This window comes from Melanerpes formicivorus, unplaced genomic scaffold (assembly GCF_026170545.1).
Source record: "Melanerpes formicivorus ecotype bairdi unplaced genomic scaffold, bMelFor1.0.p_v2 SCAF_8, whole genome shotgun sequence".
NCBI lineage: Eukaryota > Metazoa > Chordata > Aves > Piciformes > Picidae > Melanerpes > Melanerpes formicivorus.
Genome location: NW_027142360.1, coordinates 16,004,253 through 16,021,154, shown reverse-complemented (window position 1 = coordinate 16,021,154; position 16,902 = coordinate 16,004,253). Strand labels below are relative to the sequence as shown.

The 16,902-nt window shown below is 40.9% G+C and overlaps 1 protein-coding gene across 2 annotated transcripts in view; it reads right to left on the bottom strand.

The window, feature by feature from the left end:
- Positions 1-16,902, bottom strand: part of CHST11 (carbohydrate sulfotransferase 11) — a 173,716-nt gene that overhangs the window by 93,550 nt on the left and 63,264 nt on the right. For both annotated transcript variants that reach the window (XM_068142290.1, XM_068142291.1), the window contains exon 2: positions 2,514-2,599. In XM_068142290.1, the coding sequence (XP_067998391.1) occupies positions 2,514-2,599 (86 nt within the window). The remainder of the gene's footprint in view (positions 1-2,513; positions 2,600-16,902) is intronic.

Sequence of the window (16,902 nt, the reverse complement as noted above, 5' to 3'; positions counted from 1 at the left end):
AGATTTTCTCCTGCTTATAGTGTGTTGAATCCTCTTTCTATTTCCACTTACAGTTCTTTCTGAAGGAAAACAGCTCTGCTTAGTACAGATCCAAACTGGCTTTTTTAATAAACTCATTAAAGAAATGTTCCATTTCAGCCCTCAAAATTTGTCGCAGGTACCTCTGCACCTTATTACTAAACCTCCACCTGAAAATTAAAAGAAATATAAGATAATAAGGTGTCAAAGACATACTGCACACTGCCTGCCATGCATGCAGAGACCACAGCCTGGAAATCCACTTACTCAGTGTAAATCCAGTTCAGTTATATTGACTTTTCTTTCCCTTGTAGTATATTAGCACTCAGGAAAAATCTAGCAGTGAAAGCCCTAGAGAAGAAATCTTTTGTCCACAGACAAACACACTTCCCACATTCTGCTCTACTACAACAGGCAAAAAAGCAAAAGAGTTGTTCCTACTTCTACAATAATCCTAAGGCCAGACACTCAACTAACACATAAATAGTACATGTGCTTTGTCATGGACACTTTCTCTAGCCCTAATTCAGAGCTATCTCCACCAATTTGTCTTCTCTTTCTCTACCAAAAGGATGAACAGTTATCATCAATCTACTGAAAACTGACTGAAGTTGTAACATTCAGCTTCAATAAGCACCAGATCAACCTTTCAGTCACCTCCAGATCATTACTATATTTGAATTTACTCAAGTCAGATTTTCCTTTCTGGTCTGGGGTCTTTACTCTTTTTCTTTTTCAGTTTTCTTTCTTCCTTTCCTTTCCTTTTCCTTTTTGCAATCCCTTACTAAGCCACGAAGAGATTCAAGTGACAAATGATGGCATCTGCGAACAACTCAAACAACTCCATAGAAGGAAACAAAACAGTGCAGGATCAGAGAGGCTGTTATATGTCAACATAGTAAATGCCCACAGTCAAATTCTCAGCTGGTGTAAATCAACCTCTGTCCATCTGGTTTTATGGGGCAGCACAACCTGATGATGAACACACAACACCAACCTTTTCTGCCTGGCTGGTAGGTGAGCCTGGAAAGGGATCTTAATAGTCTGCTTGGTCAGGGCACACAAAAAGGAAGTAAAGGCAATGAAGGAGCTGCCAGATGCATCCCCTGCTACAGGAAGCTCAGGACATTTTTTCTGTTGTTGATGCTTGCAGGGTCTCTGGGATTATTGACCTTCAGCAGATGGGGATGTTTCTTTCCTAAATGGTGGCTGTAACAATGTTAAAGGGCAATGAGGTTTTGATGCCAGGGAGGCCAGTTACTCAGCCAGTCTCTTTTCCCTTACCTGTCCTTCTTGAGCATCTGCAGAGTCTTGAAATTCAACCTGAAAATGCTAGTATTTTTCCTTTGTGACACTGCATTGCTCCTCTGCATGGCTCTTACATGCACTTTCCATTTACCCAATGCTAACTCCCATAATGGTCAATAAAGGCCAGTATATTAATATAATAAACTTATGTTCTCAGCCATGTACAGAATCCATATTGAATCAGAAAGTCAGCCCATGCTCATAAAAAACAACACTCTTGAGCAAATGGAGCCTTTCTGCACTACGTAACAGATATCACATATCTTTGGGTCATTGTCAAATCTGCACATAAATCCTTCAAATCACTTAGACTTCATTTTCAAACTAAATAGTGAGTCTCTTCATAAACAAAGAGTATTTAAAACATTTACTGCCCTGTTAAATCTAACAAGTTAGATTCATTAGGATAGTCACTTTTCCTTAATAGCCAATTTAGTAAAACTCAATGTATTCATTGATGGATAAATATATAATAGGTGGTTGTTAAACTTTAATAAATATCTTTAATAGTCAGCTGGCATTTTCTCTCAATGGCAGCACTTCCTCTCAGCTGCCAACAGGAAATGCTGCTCCTGAATGTGCCAATTCAGCCCCCATGTAGGGAACAAACTGATCTGGAAGAGTGAATGGGGACAAAAATTTCAGGTAGCTTTCCTGTGCTGCATGTCATGAGAAGAAGCTTAGGTTATCCTAAGATCCCATCAAGACCCTCAGGTATTAAACAGGTAACTAGGACAGAAAGGGCATCTGGCTACCTGAGAGTCATATAAATGATATTCCTGCTATTATGATATTCATTCATATGAATTGCAATTTACAATCTTACCACACTCCTTGTTCAGTGTATACTATATCACATTCTCTCACCCCACCCAGCCACTCTGTGTGTTCATTGACAGATTAAATTATGATGCCTCGCCTAGAAGGTACTCTTTTAAGGCTTTTAGGTACCTAGGAAAAACTCTGAGGGGTACACTGATTAGAGGACTGAAAACCTTTAAAAACTAGACCCCTAACTCCAACTGAACTCTGCAGGTCCCAGGATCAGCTGAAGGCAACTATTGCATATAAATAAAAACAAAACAAAAACAAAACAACAAACACAACCACGGGTCAAAATACCTTCAAGAGAGACTATACTTGTACACTGGGCCTGGGATATTGGAACATTACCACAAGACACTCACCTGGGTGGGATTGTACAGTTCCTGGAGTGGGCTTCTGGATCCTTTCCGGCAGCAAATGTCCATCCCGAATGGATTTCTACGCATTACTGCAAGGGGAAATTGAAATTAATACAGGTTAGCAACATTGGTTAGCAGTAAACTACTGCAAGACCTGCAGCAAGAAGAGATTTCCTGACAGATTAGGGAATTCTAGAGGTGTCTCAATTCCTAATTTTACTTTCCATGCAAATGGTCCAAAAGCTAAATCCTTTATCCTGGGGGCGGGGGGAGGGGACGGGCAGGGGGATGGCGCAAGGAGGAAGCAAAAGCTGTTATCCCACAACTGCCAGCTTGGGTGCACAAAAATTCAAACCTAGGGACCAAAGAGACTCAATTTTCCCTGATCCTCAGAGAGGAGTGGGATGGATTCCTACAACAAACATCTCTGAGAGGCAATGTTTGAGCCTCTCTCAGTCTAAATACAGAAGTACACAGGAATCTACTACTAAAACATCTGATTTTAAAACTTTTGTCCAAACTCTTTGGTTTTTCCTAGAACAGACACTCAGCAGTACATGATGTACTGGTGCACTTCTTGCTTCAACCTGTATTTTCTCTATGTATTGCAACTGCATGTTTGACTGATGTAAAAACCAACATATGCTATGTCATCTCAGTAGGAGACCAGAAATCATGGGCTTTGTTGAAGACCTGACTGAGGAGCACTTTAGATGATAAAGTGTTTCCAAGAGAGAATTTGACCAGGCCTCAAGAGATGCAGAAACCATCAGTTTCAGGACCCTTCATGCTATAAAAGCCTATAGAAAAACCATCTGGCTCTGATCACATTCTGTAGTCATGAGGAAAACAAGAACTTGCCTGTTTCTTCTAATCTTGTGTGGCCCACATCATCCTCTGCAAACACTCCCCTGCCCCATCTTGTTTTGCTAGCTAGGGGAGGAGCATCAAGCAACAAGATGCCCATGGCATCCTAGTCAGGGGAGACTTGTCAAGTTTTAATTAAGACACAAAAGAAAAGATGATCCTGCCGGGATTCCAAAGACATTAAGCAGAGCCAGGCATGTTTTTACCACTGCTTGCTGCATTTTGTAACCAGAAACTACTGAAGTGTCCTACAGCAACGGTTCTGAGCTGCACCACTTGAGGACACAATGCTGCAGGCTTTGAGCCAAGAGTCAGAGAATACAGGCAAGTAATGTCTTAATACAGAAGGCTAATACAGAGTCATGATTGATACATCGAGTAGTATGAACCACAGAAAACTACATGGTTCCAGTCTGGAAACAAAATGGATTCTTTTGCTCACTTCATTTCTATTTTTCAATTGAAGGTAATTATTTAATGATGTGCCTGTCACTTTTCCCCTGAGCAAGAGAGATTCTTGTGACAGGAGTTGGACATCCACACTTAGTAAACAATCTGGTTAATGTTTTTGTTTGCTTCACAATTAGAACAGTAATGTTATTAGAGGCTACAATTTTAATTTACATGTTTAAACACCTGATTAACTTCCAGCATTCCTGGTCACACAGCCAAATATTGCAATTCCTTAGGTTTTGTGCTAATGTGCCTTTTTAAAAGTTAACTGAGAAAGTGCTGAAAACAGTTAAATCTTGGGAAAGATTTTCCATGAGTAATGTCAGTTTCCAGTGTCTGGAAGTGGGTTTAGGAAGAAAACACTTAAGTGAGGGTGTGAGACATCCAGCAGCTGCTCTAACCACAAAACTCCTGTCCACCCTGTCACCCATATGTTGTCCCTTTTCATACTCTTGTATCAGGTAACTGTGTCCAGGGATGCTTTCAAGTAATCATTTTGTGGCCCCATTACAAGAAATCATTCAAAAGTGATCCTTCCAGTCATCAAGCTGTGCCAGGGGAAGTTTAGGCTTGAGATGAGGAGAAAGTTCTTCACTGAGAGAGTCATTAGCCATTGGAAAGTGATGCCCAGGGAGGTGGAGGAGTCACCATCACCATCCCTGGAGGTATTCAAGAGGGGATTGGACATGGCACTTGGTGCCACGATTTAGTCATGAGGTCTGTGGTTACAGGTTGGACTTGATGATCTTTGAGGTCTCTTCCAACCTTGGTGATTCTGTGATCAGCAAAACACATTTAAAACATCAGAGCAGAGGGAAAGGGAGAGGGGAATGTTTCAGCATATCCAGTCATTGGACTGTGATTAACTAGGAGTTTGAAACACTGATGTTTTGTTCCAAAAAGAAGAAAAATAATAACTTGGGTGTGATGTTTCCTGATTTATTACTTCACTTTTCACTTCCATAAAATACAGTAAACAGTGATGTGCATAAGTATATCCCTTCCTGCTTCACTTAGCCAACAGGTATCAACACAGCAACACTTTATATGCAGCAGGTACCAACACAAAGATTAAATTATTTTCACAATATGCAAGGTTTGATTCCTAGATGTAAACAAACAAAAAGCAACTGTCTCCCCAGCCAAAACTAAATGCTAATGTAGAACCTCAGTCACAGAAATCATTAAATCATTTTATGTTTCCCAACATTACTTAATTGGTTTGGTTTTATCAGTAAAGCCTTTAGAAAAAGACTGCAGAGTTAGCAGAGCAATGCAGCAGCTCAACACAGCACTTGGTTCCCTGTTTATCAGCGTCAGGAACAGCATGCCCTGATGCAGCTCTACAGAGCACCTCTGTGCACACCTAGACAATAATTGTGCCTGGAATTTAACTGCAGCATCAAAATAAAGGGGGACATTCCCCTTTCCTCAGCAGAAATCCCACTGCAAAATTATCCTTAGGTGAATAACTCTGAGGAATGTTTATATAGAGTTGATAACAGTGGCTGGCGTGCCTGTGGACAATCTTGACTCTCAAGGCTCCTGCACCCTGTTTTCTACTATCTTAGCTTCTCTGAGGCAGCATTTCATGAATGACAGGACCTTTTGGGCCCAAGTCTTGTCTCTAGCAATCAGCAGCAGGAAAGCCATGGTATGGATATTAGCTGCAGCTATACCAATTTTAACAAGGCTTTCACTAAGACTCCGTCACACTATTGTGCTAGTGAAACTGGAAAACAAAAATAAAAAAATCAAGCCCTTTATCTTCACCAAATCTTCTTATTAGCATAGTAAATATCTAATTTTACATTTTATGGCTTGGGCTGATCTCCATACATAATTACAGTTAATTATAATCTAATGATAAGCACTGCACATGCAGGGCTCCAAGAAATGATTAGAAGATCGCATTCATGCACACACAGCGTATGATGCAGCTGACAGTAGCATTCAATGCCTTTAATGATTAAAGAGTAGTGTTCATACTGCAACTGCAGCAAAATCAGAAATTCCCTGAATTTGGCCAGGACTGTGACCAACTGAATGTTGGTTTGTTACTAAAATACCAAAGCTTTCCAAAATGCAATCTTGGCCCACCTCCTTAAAATCTGTGCCATCACTAGTCATTAATTTAATAGCAAGTCTGTTATCTAGGCACCAAATTTCAGTTTCTGAATAGAAAAAAAATTAAACAGCCCCATCAGAGTGAAAGCTTGTCAACACTGAGAGAGTAGTTAGTCGTTGGAATGGGCTGCCCAGGGAGGTGGTGGAGTCACCATCCCTGGAGGTGTTCAAGAGGGGATTGGACATGGCACTTGGTGCCATGGTTTAGTCATGAGGTCTGTGGTGACAGGTTGGACTTGATGATCTTTGGGGTCTCTTCCAACTTTGGTGATTCTGTGATCATAATCATCTGTGTATATATTAATAGAGAAAAGGAAGATACATGTGCAAGCCTTAAGGTATCTCAAAACATAAGCATTCATGCACAAGTTCTAGAAAAGTCTGGTTAGACCCACTGTGAATTACAGTGCACTGTGCATGAGAACATAGCATTTCCTCAGTTAAACCTTCTTGTAGTGCCTGTGCAGAAAAAAATGTCCAAAGGTTTTGCCAGACTTTATCCATTAGATGACCCAAAATTAGAACACAGATACCACAAATTACAGACACCCTTTGGAAAGGTACTGTTTGGAAACATATTGAGAGCTTGAAAATTATTGTCCAGGGCAGGCAGCCTTTGAACCTCCTTCCATGGTCCAAAACTCAGTATGTTTACAAGCATCTGCTCCACAGGTGTTGAGCCTGCAATGGCAGAGGCAGGGTTACAAGTGTCAGAGTACATGGAAAGGCACATACTAGATCTGGGCATTTACAACAGGGGATGTCACCTCCAGGTTGCTTCCAGTAAAAAACATAAGACAACAATGCCTAGAATAATGTGCACAGGTGGGGAGGGGAAACATGCAGGCAGGTGTGATGTAAAGCCTTCATCTTTTTGTGTGGCATTTCACAGACTGAAGATCATTCACAATTAAACATGTGAAACAAGCTTAAGTTGTTTTGGCAGAAGGCATTTATAATGCTCTTAGTAACCTACAAAGGTGGTCCTGGAATGGGAGACATTTGGTATTCCCACAGGATGAATAATGAGAGGAGAAAATACTAAAATAAGAAGCCACATCAATGCAATCTTTGCCTCTCTGTATGGAGAACTACAGAGAAACAGAGAAGGGATACGGTGGTAGTTCTCTTCGGAGATTACTGGCCTGAAAAGTTATGTGAACACTGGGACTACTCTAGACAGAAGAGAAAGGAAGAGGGGGAGCAAATCATGGGAAACAAGACTCTTGGAGACTTACAACCGTAATTGTCACTTTCTCACAGAGTCAGAAGGGCAAATTACACCATCTCTCACAAGTCGCTGTGGAATCCAGTCACAGAAAAGTCTCTTTTAGGTGACAAATCAAATAATTGGCACTTCTTCCATTGTACTGACAGAGACAAACGAATGACATTTCAAATACAGGAAGTGTGCATTCAGCAGCCACCTGTATTCTAAAAGTTTATAAATGTCAGAGCCTCCCATTTCCCAGACTTCTGTAGAATAAAAGTTCTCCAATTTCTATCTGGCACCACTGTTTTCCTACTTGGTAGCATTTCATTTACATTACTTGGACAATTCCAATTACTTGAACAATAACCAAATGTAAAAACTTCAGCTCTGTTCACTGCCTCTTAAATTAACTGACTCGTACTACAAATATTGAGAAAAGTTCTGAGGCCATATTAATATTTAAGTTTTCATTACACTGGTCTAAAGTATGATGACAAAATTCCCTAATACAGCATTGCTTAAAACTGATACACATAATTCATCCCACCTATTTGGAATACAAGTTGTTTTGCTGAGAATAAGGTATGCATTGGCAACAGTATGGTGAGATTCTGGTTGAAGGTGGGATCCTGTTCCTGTTTCAAAGCAAAATAATCAAATATATTCTTTTTTTTTTTTGTCTGATTTCTGTATTAAAGGTTGAAAACTGACAACAGCCTGCTTGCTTCTTTTGGCTGAAGTACATGGCTTTCCAGTTAATACTGCTGTTCAACTGCCCCTAAATTCAGGCCATGGTTAATGCTTTCCATGGAGCATCTTATTGAGAGCAAAGAGCAGCTACATAACCTAGTACCTGATCCCAGAACTCTAAACAACCAGGCTAGGGCTCATCATTCATCTAAACATTCCCTTCTCAACCTAGACAGAAAAATAAGTGTCATTTTGCCCAGGCAAGACAGCATCATCAAAACACTTATATCTTTGGCATCTCTAGTCATCTTTACATAAGCTACCGCCCTCAAATTCCTTGACTTTTTAAACCAAAGCAAGAATAATTAATTATACCCATACTAAAAGTTAGAGATTCTCTTCAGCTAAAGATTTGGACATGGTTTGTCTTCAAATAGACTTCTGCAATCACCTCAAAGCAGCACAGAAAATTACTTCTACTGGGTACATAGAATGAAGCATTGGAATGCATATTCAAATACCACACTAAACACCACCTCAGAGACATCCATACCTCAATCATAAGTGTATGTCTGTAAATGATATTATAAAACTATTGCTCCAACTGTACTGGCAGGAATTATGCTCAGGGCAAACTGGTCACATCTGAACACCAAATAAGTACAGATCAATTTAACAGTATTTTGCAGTTGCAACACTCTTGAAGCATGAAAATACTGAGGGCAAAGTTAAGTAAGCAGCCCTAGGAAGCAGCTCTTTTCCGGAGTTCATCAACAGTTCTTGGACTGAATTTTTCACAATTTGGAACATCCTGTCCACTTACCTTTCAAACACTTAGCTAAAATCATGCTGAACAAGCTTGTCATTAGTAACCAGCTCATTCTGCTTCAGGAAAACGAGTGTTCCATAATAATTTACAACAATCTGCTCTGCAAGACTTCAGCCAAGTCCAAACTGCAGGCAAAATTGGAAACTCAGCGACAAAAAGACCACCTCATTTCAAACTTCATTAAAATTCCTGTGCTCCCTTCTACAGGCTAAGGACACCGAACAATATAGAAGGGTTAATTTTTAATCAGCAACCAGGAGCATGAGGAGTGAATGCAAATGCTGTCACCCAGCACTGGCTTCGCAGACTGAGTAAAGATACTCTTAGGTAGCTCTCTTGGCAATGATTTACAAACACTAATCCCTCAGCAGCAGTTCACAAAGATCAACTGATGGATAGCAACATCTTGTGACATCTGGGGCCTTGTGCTTTGCTGCATCCAGCTCAGGATTTTAGAGTAAATTATCATCCCTTCATCCAGAGACAACAGGTACAAGGATTTACGACCAAACTTGTCTGGCCTCTATGGTTTTCTCAACACAAAACTGCAGTTTTCTTTGCTGGCTCTTGGAAGACCTATTTTTGTAAATTAAAAACCTGGTGAGGTACTGTATTTGAGCATGCCAAAGTCTTAAACGCAGAGAATGAGATAATTCTTATTCTCTATGTTAATGTAGAACTAGATTTTGCTTTACACCAGACAGTAACTAGAAACAGGGTTTCATCCAGCATGAGAAACAAGCAAAATTCTGTGGCCAGAGGACCTTACCATTTGTAACACCACTCGTGAACAAACCAGAGACCTTACTGAGTGCCCTATCTACATAACAGACACAATACCAAAAGCTTGATGTTTCAGAGCTCCATTTGAGGAGCTGAGATGCTGTATTTCTGCTTTTAAATACTGATTCATTGATTCAGCATGTTCATCCTGCCCCCCCCCCCCCCCCCCCCCCGATGTTTCTACTACCACTTATGTACCAGAGGGACTTAGTAAAGTAAGACTGCATGGATACAACAAAAGTGAAGGATGAAAAATAAAGAAGAGGTCACACCTTAGTGAAATGATTACAGATAAGACAAGCAGCAAAGCCTGTAGTTATAGGACCAGGGACCAGCAAAACAACCATCCTTAGTTCACAGATCAGAAAAATAGAGACAAAGAGGTTAAAAACTTCCACAAAGCAAATCAGTTGCCACAGATTTAATTAGTTTCAGGAAGAAAGATGTCTATTCTAAGATACTTATTGAAGCTCCTACAATTAACAGAGAGACACAGCTGCAGAGATAGGTAGCCCCATGTGCCTCTGGAGGTGGCTCCCCTTGTTTCCACTGACCACCAAATCTAGAAGGGTTGGCAAACAGAAGTTACAAGAAATAAATCCTGGCACAGCAAGGAAATGAATCTCAACATTTGTTTCTAAGCTCTAATCACTAATTACAAAGGTTGTAAATGCTCTCCAAAGAATAGAGAGAGATTTAATTACTTTTTGCTTTAGAGAGATTTCCAGAAATAAATTTCTATTTTACCCTGTTTGTTCTCAGATTAGCATGGGGATAGGTTTAATTGGGCACAGTGGGGAAGTTAATATTCTTGGGTGAATTTATGCAGACTTAGATCCTTGGCCACCCTACAGACATTGCATGTGGCATAAATTAGCACAACAGCTTTCCTGTTAATGAACAATGAGTGGGGTTTTTTCCAGTAATTTTTTAAAAAGCTAATCCATACAGAATTTCTTTAGAAGTCTCAATAAATTATCCACAAATTTGTATCCAGAGGCTTTTCTATATGCTTTACTTCTCGCAAAGAGAGACCTCTGTTTTGTTTCTCTCTGTTACATTCAAGCATACACTGCTTTGAATGCAGCAAGTTCTTGCAGGTGCAAAGTACAAACTTCTCTACTACAATCTTGTTCTCCCTAAAAGGAGTTGCAGGTTCAGAGGTGTCACAGTATTTCACAGGGTAGGTCTGGTGGATCACAGAATCATAGGATCACCCAGGTGGGAAGGGACCTCTAAAGGTCATCTAAGTCCAACACCCCTGCCGTCAGCAGCGACATCCTCAACTCTCTTCTCCCAGGCAGCCAGCACCAGAACAATAGGACACAGTCTCAGGCTGTGCCAGGGGAAGTTCAGGCTGGAGGTCAGGAGGAAGTGTTACACAGAGAGAGTGATTGCCCATTGGAACGGACTGCCCAGGGAGGTGGTGGAGTCGCCGTCACTGGAGGTGTTCAGGAGGAGACTTGACAGGGTGCTTGGTTACATGGGTTTAGTTGATTAGGTGGTGTTGGGTGATAGGTTGGACGCGATGATCTTGAAGGTCTCTTCCAACCTGGTTTATTCTATTCTATTCTATTCTAGATCAGGTTGCCCAGAGCCCCACTAAGCCTCACCTTGAATACTTCCAGAGATGGGGACCCAACCACCTCCCTGGGCAACCTGTTTCAGTGCTCAACCACCCTCATTGTAAAGAACTTTTTCCTAACACGCAAGCTAAAGCAATTCTTCTCTAATTTCAAATCATTGCTCCTCATCCTATCACTGCAGGCCTTTGGAAACAGTCCCTCTGCAGCCTTCTTGCAAGACCCCCTTCAGGTACTGGAAGCTGGCAATTAGCTCCCTGTAGCCTTCTCTTCTCTAGGATGAGCAACCCCAGCTCCCTCAGCCCATCCTCATAGCAGAGGTGTTTCAGCCCCCTGACCAGTTTCATGGCTCTTCTCTGGACACGCTCCCTCAGGTCTATGTCCTTCACATTTTAGGGGCGCCAGCACACAGTACTCCAGGTGCAGTCTTACCAGAGCAAAGTGGCAGAATCCCCTCCCTTGATCTGCTGGCCACACTTTTTTTGATGCAGCCCAGGATGCAATTGTCTTTCTGGGTTGCAAGCACACACTGCTCATCTCCAGTTTCTCATCCATCAGCACCCCCAAGTCCTTTCCCTCTGGGCTGTTTTTATCACCTCCTTCCCCAGACTGTCACTGCATTTACTCTTGTTGAACTTCATGAGGTTCACCTGGGTGCATTGATGCTGATCAAAACATTCTGCTTTTCTTCCAGAACTATTTCTAAAGTTTTTTTATAAATAACTATTTAATTTCTTCTCTTTTTTGCTCCCAAATGCAACTTTCTACAAAGGAATTAAAAAAAAACTATGGAAAAGTGACCAACTTTAGCTATATATATTTAAAAACCAGACATGCATTATGAATTTGCATGAAGGAATGCTGTAGATCCAGGATATCAAAATGCAAATGAACCCCACTCTCTTTCTTTCTGGGTGTTTTTCCTACTTTTCCACTACAAGTTAGCCATGTGCTTTTCAAAATGAAACTGTAATAAGCTAGGAAGACTGGAAAATTTCTGGTGAAGTTTGCAGGTTTCCAGAAATGCCTCCCTCCAATGCCTACATACACACTGTATGTGTAACATACAACATCAGCAGGCACATCTGCCACTGGGTTCTCTTTACAGCAAAGAGTTGAATGCTCTACTCTGTTCTTTTTATCAGCCTAGCTTTCAAGCCTGTAGATAGTTGGCTACATCCCATCTCTCTGATGCAAGTTCAAATGAAAACTGTATAAATGTAGGTCTATTGTCCTAAAAATCTGAGAAGCTAGTTTTCATTTTCTGTATTTCCCACTACTTCCATTACACTGTTATTACCAATGTACTTGACAAACATGATGGATGAGCTTGCCAAAAAAAAAAAAAGGGGGGGGGGGAGGTGGGGAGGAGGGGAGGGAGAGAAAAACCTTTAAAGGAGGAATGTTTCCTCAGAAAGCTGTAATTTTAAAAGCATTTATCTTGAATCATGGTCAAAATAAGAATGATGGCTGCTGCAGCTGCAGTCTATTTGAGCTACTGTTTCTTTGCTGTGCTTCAACAGATGTGTACTGAAGATGAAACACAAAATCATATTTGCTGTGGATATACTCAAATGCACAGCAAGTCTTCTCAGAAGCCAAGCAGAACAGAAAATCGAGCTGCAGCAGTCATTTTAACCCCGAGCAATTAAAAGCTCAGACTTTTGGTCTCTGAACTTTAAGGCGCATACATTGCACACACACACACACCCCTGACCTGACACAAACAGAGACCCAAGGGATTGTGTCAAGGGACAAGGCATTTCTGTCCTAGCACCATGTCCAGATGGACAAAGATTTACCAACTCAGTGCCGCTGATATTTTTAGTGTGATCACATCCTCCTGGTACTTTACTGTGATTTACGAACAATAATTTTCTTTGCAAGAAAGAAGCTCTGAACAATTTGATAAGCAGGAAAGAAAGTACGAAATCCTGCAGTAATCACTTCCAAAGCAGTCATTCATTGTGGCAAAGAGGATTAAGGCTGCAGCTTGTTGGATAAGCAGATGAGCTCTTACAAACTAAGGAGGAGGCTACTTCCTTGGCAATGCAAAGGGCCAAGTGCTGTTATTACAAAGAAAAAAACTACCACAGGCAGTGAAGGCCTGATTCTGATTTGCAAAATGTCCACACTAATAATTAGTACACAGCTGGGCTTTACTGCCTTATTCCAAGAGTTTATTCTGTCTAATATTTCTAAACTCCAAGTAATCTCAAGACACAGAGACACAATCAGCTTCTTTGCAACATCTTTTACTTTTCCAGCAGCTGACCAGGATCAGGGTAGATGTCATGTCCATCTGCATCAGACAAATTCTCCAGCACTCCTGCCTTCTTCCAGCAGGGTCCATAAATCTGTATGGAGAGGCTCAGAAACAGCTTTTCCACACTCTTCTCTCTGTATTAGCAACGAGCTGTACACAGATAATACTGCTTTCATATACAAGAATCCCCTCATGTGGCAGTTCTGAAATATTCCAAACCACAGAGCCTTCAAAACATTTTACATATGAATAGGACATTGTCAGCTCCCTCAGACCCAGGCTGCACTTCACCACACAGAAGAGTAAAATACACATTAGCACTATAAAACTTCATCTCAATTAGCATAATCTTTATTTCCATTATAGAGCCCAGCTATATAGGCAACCTCGGGTGAGGTACTGAGCACTCTGGACCTGTCTTTCTCTGAGGAGAAATTCCCAAAAGACAAGAAAACCATTCAGAATGGTGAATGTATGAGCTTTCAGCACCTGCTTATCTTTCAACAGTTCTGTTCCCTTCCTCCATCTCCTTCCATTGCTGCCATCATTTCAATGAGTTCAGCTGACACCTTCTGATGTACTTTGTCTACAGAGAGGAAATGCAGTCATGCCTCACACACACCCCGGTGGATGGGCCAAGCACACCAACTCCACTGCCTGAAATCACATCCAAGGGGAAAAAGGAGTGAATGAGGAGAGATCTTTCTCTGATTTTACTTGAGAGCATTTAAAGAGGAACCAAACCAGGCAGCAGCTGCAAAATATACATATTCTGGTATCACTACCAAATAGAATGTTGCTTGGAACAAAAAATGTAAATTGATTTGAGACTTCCTCCAAATACAGATGTGCTGTGTGGCATGGGATAGATGCTATATAGATATACACATACAGTGTGAGGCCACTAGGCAAGTAGCTCTCTTCTGCACTAACTAGGAATGAAGGAATTGCACAGTATTTCAAGGTTCAGTTTCTGAGCCTCCAGAATACTGAAGACCTTTGTGACCTTTACTGGTAATAGCAGTATTTCAAAATTAGCAGGCAAAATAATACTAAGCTTTGGTTTTAGTCACCAGTCTGCCAACTGTATTGTGAAGTTTCTATTAATGTTGCAGCCAGTGACCAATAAGTATCTAAAATACAAGATCACTCTGACTGTATGACTCTGAAGAAGACAAGCAACAAAAACTGCTAGACAGAACCACAGACTTAATAAAAGGTTTTTCCATGGGAAACAAATGCTGTTCTTGCATTTGTGAAATCTCATGCAGAGAGGGATATGAAGAGCAGGAGAGGAAAAAATAAAAGCAAAGCATCTTTTCCAGAAGAATTTCCTAAAATAATGCTAATTATGTTATAGTTCATCTTTCAGAAGAACAAGTCAACTCATTTCTAAATGTGGCAGGACAAGAAAATCCACCTTTGTGAAATTGATTTGATGTCAAACTCTCCAAACATACCCTTTTGCTAAGCTGAATTGAGCTAACCTCACCTTGCAGCCACTGGATCTTGTGCAGCTGTCTGCTCCTCATGGCTACAGCTCTCTTCCCCCTATGCTGGAGCTTGCATGTGGCAAGTTTTCTAGGCAATTCCTCACTTTTCTAGCTGTCTTCTGAATATGTTCAAGGATAACACTACAAGCTGCTGAAAGCGGGGTGCCCCTCTCAGCACATAGCACCATAGCATCAGCCCAAAATCTGGTCCCCCAAGGATTCCATGGGAAATGTATCTGCTTAGTGATAATTTCCTAGTTACAGCTATTTTTACACACTATCAAATATTGTTTAAATCAGCATGTCCGATTAATATGCATTCACTTGGGTTTATTCATTCCCATATACACCTGTATAGGAGTAATTCTGACATGGTAGCATTAAAACAAAGAGTGCTTGGAGAACTAATTTAAAAACATTTATTTGCAAAGAGATGTTTAGGCTAGTTGTCTCTTGTTAACCTTCCAAGGCTGCAGAGAAGGCTTCTGTGATGTATTACAGTCTTGCTCTGCTCTCAACTCTGCGTGGGTTAATTTTATCACAAGTTCTTGAAAGCTGAAACAGTGAAACTGCATTTTAATTGAAGTATTTTACACTTTCAGCTTAAAAATATAAAGCAGAACAAAAAAAAATTACAGTTTAAGTGATGCTTTCTCAAGCCACAAAGTTGAATGGCAGATAGGGCTGACCTGGAGTGAACAATCTCAGCTGCTGCTTCTAGGGTAATCCTTACGTTTTATACCAAAAACTCCATTTGTCTTCATTAAATATTAATCAGTCATTACCAAGGAGTTATATATAAAAGCTGTGTTAAATAATGGAACCCAACAAGTGAGAAAATCTGCTCTGATTTCAAATTTACAAGAAGGGGTTGTCACACATTACCCTTTTCCAAGTTGAGATAAATTATCTCAGCTTCATGAACTCAAACAGATCTCTGTCCTTCTGCACGGCTGGGAATTGTGCCTGAACTGTCTGCAGCGAAAGGGAGATTTACCAAGATAGACTACTTGAGCTCTCAGCAGGCAATGCAGTCAAAGCATATTATTCAGCTGGGAAGGACACCATTTCTGTGCATATGTGGAACCATTCATGCAGGCATGGTATGAGTGACTGTGTTACACCCAGGTATGAGTGAATATATTGACATTGGCATAGCATACCAGTGTTTCACCCACCACCAGATGCTGGTGGTTTTGGGTTTTTTTGCTATTACTTCAATTTCAGGAGTTGAAACATGCTGCATTATGTCTTACTGTTCAAAAAAATCAACAATTAACTTACAGTTTATTTTGGTTTCTCCTTTCCATTCTCTATATTTTGCTCCTATCTACTTCATTACAAGGTTTCCAGGTTGAATGCTGAAGTGATAATCTGAGAAAATGGCAATGTGAATTTTTATCTAATAGAAGTCTTAATTAATTACCTTTTTTTTTCCAGAACACACTGCTTTTGAACCACTCCATTTAATCAAGCTCTTGACAAGATATTTTCCTGCCAAAACCTGCTCTGTTGTTCTGAAAACTTTATCCTCTCCTCCTTGACCTTTCCTCTTACTGCTCTCCCCACCGAGCTATTCCCTTTATCACTCTGCTGCTGCCCCTGCATGACCTTGCCAATCTTCTTGGCTCATTCCCTGCTAATCATTTCTTTTCCCTCACTTACTCTAGATTTCCACTACTGTCCACCTCTTTCCCACCACATTCCCAAAGCAATAAGCCAAGAAAATCCCCAGTTTACTCACTAACTTGGACACCATGCCAGGAACTCAGGTCTCACTCAACCAGAGCAAGGAGTAGCAATGGGGTAGAACAGGTGGCAAGGAAGAGAAGGCACTGAATGTGTAGGGACTCAGTCACTCAAGAAGAACCAGGAAACAGCCCTCTCCTGTGTGTCCCTCTAGGTTTCCAGGGCTTTAATCCCATCCTGAGCCTGGCAGACCTTTTCCACCATCCAAGTGTCCCAGTCCCAGCTCAGCACTATCCCCCTTCTCTATTCCCAGGAGATCCTGTCCTCTCAGAGGCCCTACAGTAACTAAAACACATGAAAAGTAAAATAGTGAATAAGAGGCTTGAGTGGCAGTCAAAT